General features: G+C 32.6%; 1 protein-coding gene across 4 annotated transcripts in view; it reads right to left on the reverse strand.

The window, feature by feature from the left end:
- Positions 1 to 254: 254 nt before the first annotated feature.
- The window catches only part of GRIA2 (glutamate ionotropic receptor AMPA type subunit 2), a 166,745-nt gene continuing 163,705 nt past the window's right edge, over positions 255 to 3,294 (reverse strand). For 2 of the 4 annotated variants that reach the window (XM_008267278.4, XM_002716909.5), the window contains exons 15-16: positions 3,262 to 3,294; positions 2,698 to 2,866 (exon numbers count right to left, since the gene is read on the reverse strand). The exon at positions 3,262 to 3,294 is cut by the window's right edge and continues 216 nt beyond it. In XM_008267278.4, the coding sequence (XP_008265500.1) occupies positions 3,265 to 3,294 (30 nt within the window). In that variant the 3' untranslated portion in view covers positions 2,698 to 2,866; positions 3,262 to 3,264. Of the gene's footprint in view, positions 2,867 to 3,261 lie in introns of all 4 variants that reach the window. The other 2 variants (XR_011378192.1, XM_051819909.2) reach the window with 2 other exon arrangements.

The following is a 3,294-nucleotide window of genomic DNA, read 5'->3' on the forward strand; positions in this document are numbered from 1 at the left end:
AGATGTCAAAGCACTTAGTAACGATTTACAATACCATAATTGTCTATCACTTAGCTTGCAAAAGTTACCCCAATTCTATTACATTTGTATGTAGTTGACACAGAAACTAAGCAATGATGTGTTTCTTTACTGGAAACACTTGGGTTTGTTTGAGAATAAAATTACACACACTTTTAGATTTCTCATTAGTATTAGTTTGGAGTCTCCTTAAATAAAAGTAAATAAACAAACAAATAAATAAATAAATAAAGATCTTGGCCTTTTGTAAGAACATGTTTTATGTATGATTGAAGTTTTTACAACACTCCAGAAAAGCCATCCGATGTTAGATTTAAAAATAAAATCAAAAGCATTTTCTGACATAGTACACATGAAAAATTGGAAATTCCAATATCTTCAATAGAAGTTGTAGAAAGTGTATGTCTCCTTGGAGTCTGACACCACTTAACACAGCAGAAAATAAGGTACTATACTGTAAACAAAAAAGTACAATAAAGGACAGTTGTAAATTTACATAAGAAGAGTTCATAAACATTTTGGTCTTTCCATAACAGTTTTTATATAAAATGAATAAAAAATCCTTTAGGCAGCTGTCATCACTCTTGTTTGGCCACTTTTCACTTATATGCACACAGACATATTTATATAGCAATATATTGATGCACCGTTACATGGATATTAAACTATGATTACTGCTTGTAGCTGAGATGTGCATTATCCAATCAACATTATCAGTAGTTGAAATACTGTTACATTATGTATTTTTGTCATGTTGAATCTATAAAAACATGAAAATATAACTTTACATTATTTCAATTATTTACATCAGTTCAAGCTTGACAGAGAAAAATTGGTAAGCTCAATTTTTAGAAGAGTAGGCCCAGAGGTACGATAAATAGCATTGATCACGTATACTTATCATTTTTTTTCATTTTCCAAAACACAATTTTAGTACAATATGGAAACTTTTAGTCTGCAATTTGGTCATTCTAGCATCTATTATCAAAACTTAAAATGCACCTCCAATATTCCTGCTGTGGAGAAATGCACTAAAATTAACTGTACTATCTTGGAATTTGTGAAGAGAGGACAACTAAATTTAGTGAAGAATATCATGATACCACAGGCCACCATGCTCAATGCGAGTGGCTGCTGTGAAGCCTTACATCTTCCCTTCCCGTCTTTGAAATATCATAAATAGGATTTTTTAAAATCATTTTGTAAAATATCGAGTGTCACAGAAAGGCTTACTTGCAGAAATAATGGTAAAATATTAAAAAGCTACTGGATGTTAATAATTGCTTATAGCCCTAAATTAATTTGAGAGGTTTTAATGGAAATTAAAGGTATTTAATGATGAGAAAAATAGATCCTTTACATTTATTAGCAAAAGAACTACGAGCTGTTTAGTCAAAGGTTATAGAAGTGTGACATTTTTGTCCACACAATGCTATTAAAATAAATAAACAAATGTTAGGATTGCTTTTATTGATGGAGATGGGAAGAAACTATACTGCAGAGAATGCAAAAATGCTTAAAATATTCAGAATATTTAAGGTTTTTGACAGCTCTTATCATTTTAAAACAAAAAATTTGTTTAGTCTACAGAATTTTATAGGTGGGCAATTATCTAAAAAGTCACTTTCAAGGCAACTCTGACTTTATTTATAACTAACACTAGTCTGCAAGCTCAAACACTTTAATAGAACCTCACATACTCTAATATTTATTGTTTAATATTAGCTCTTTAAATCTATTAGCATTTATCTACATAGATTAAATGCCTTTGTATTAACAAATATCTCTTTTCATACAGTAAGACATATTAAAAACAGTTTCAGGTTTTATTTGGGGGCAAGTTTATACTGGGAAAATCGCCTGGCCTTTTTAAAAAGGGATTTTCTCTGGGAAGCTAACCATTCAGTAGTGTATTTAAGCTCACTTGATTTATGACCAAACTGTAGCTAAGCAAAATTAATTGGACCACTTACAAATAAAACAATAGAAAAATGTTTATTTCAAATGTCAAGCATTGCCAAGTAATTTTATAGTAACACCAAATGTTAAAGAATAGGATACATTAAAGTTTTAATAACAATATTAAATTACAAGATTGGAATCTTCTCTTTTGTTTTCTCTCCTTAGCATTTACATATTTGGCTTTGAAAAATATGGAACTGATACCTAAAGCCTTTGTCAGTTACTTCCCACTCGATTTCATTGTTTTTTTTTTTTTTTTGTCATTTCTGACCAATATGGAAGCAAATTTATTTAAAAGCCAGTTTTTTTGTGTGAAAATACCTAAAAATATTTTTTTTAATTTTAAATGTTTTTTTTTTCCTTTTTCTTATAAAACATGTCACATCTTGATGCAGTTGATGTCAAGTGTGCTTCAGTCATTATGAATCAAGAGACTAACAACAGTGGCTGCAGAAACGTGTTTGTTGTCTGTACAAAGACTTCAGTTAGATCGTAGTACTTCCATGTTAGCTGTGCATGTCCGCCAAGCTTTGTCTGTAACTCGGGTAGAAAAGGATGCTGTGGTTTTTATTCATCATTCCTTACAACTCAAGATGAACTCCACATATTTAAGAATTCTTGGCTGAAAGAAAAGTCTTCAAGATACTGGATGCCTCTCACCACTTTGACAATAAACACACAAGAAAACCATTGTGTAAGGCACTCAAAAGGTTCTTATCAATCACGAGAGATCAGTCACACTGACATTCATTCCCATGCCAGGACTCACATAAGGGACAGCATGCACTGCTTTTGGAAATTCTGGAGTCACAACACGTCCATTTTCTCCAGTACTCCCTGTAATTGACAGCCTTGCCTTGCTCCTCATGGCGTCGCTCAAGGTCATCTTAAAAGAGAGAGGATGGGGGGAAAAAAAAGAGAAAGAAAGAAAATCACATTATGGTTTTCAAGTGCATCCAGAGTAAAGGCGGTGTTGTTTTTGAAAAGTTTACTTCTATCTGAAAGCTTATAGCAAATGAAAACAAACAGTGCAAAGCTGAACTACAGATAATAAAGCACAATTATGGCAGGAATCTGTCCACATTCACCCACGCTACTGTGCCATTAAAGAGGAAAGTAGACAGTTGAGGTGCAGGTTAGTCACTGATCAGGAACACAGAAGAACACCAACAGTACATACAGGATGATCCATTGGCCACCTTCCTCATTTAAAGAGCTTACGGACGCAACAATAAAGCTAAAACGTGCACTGAGAAGTTTGTATTAGAGCCTCGTTCCTACCCCCTAAATTTTAACACTTTCGATGCCATATAC

The sequence above is a fragment of the Oryctolagus cuniculus genome, chromosome 8 (assembly GCF_964237555.1).
Source record: "Oryctolagus cuniculus chromosome 8, mOryCun1.1, whole genome shotgun sequence".
NCBI lineage: Eukaryota > Metazoa > Chordata > Mammalia > Lagomorpha > Leporidae > Oryctolagus > Oryctolagus cuniculus.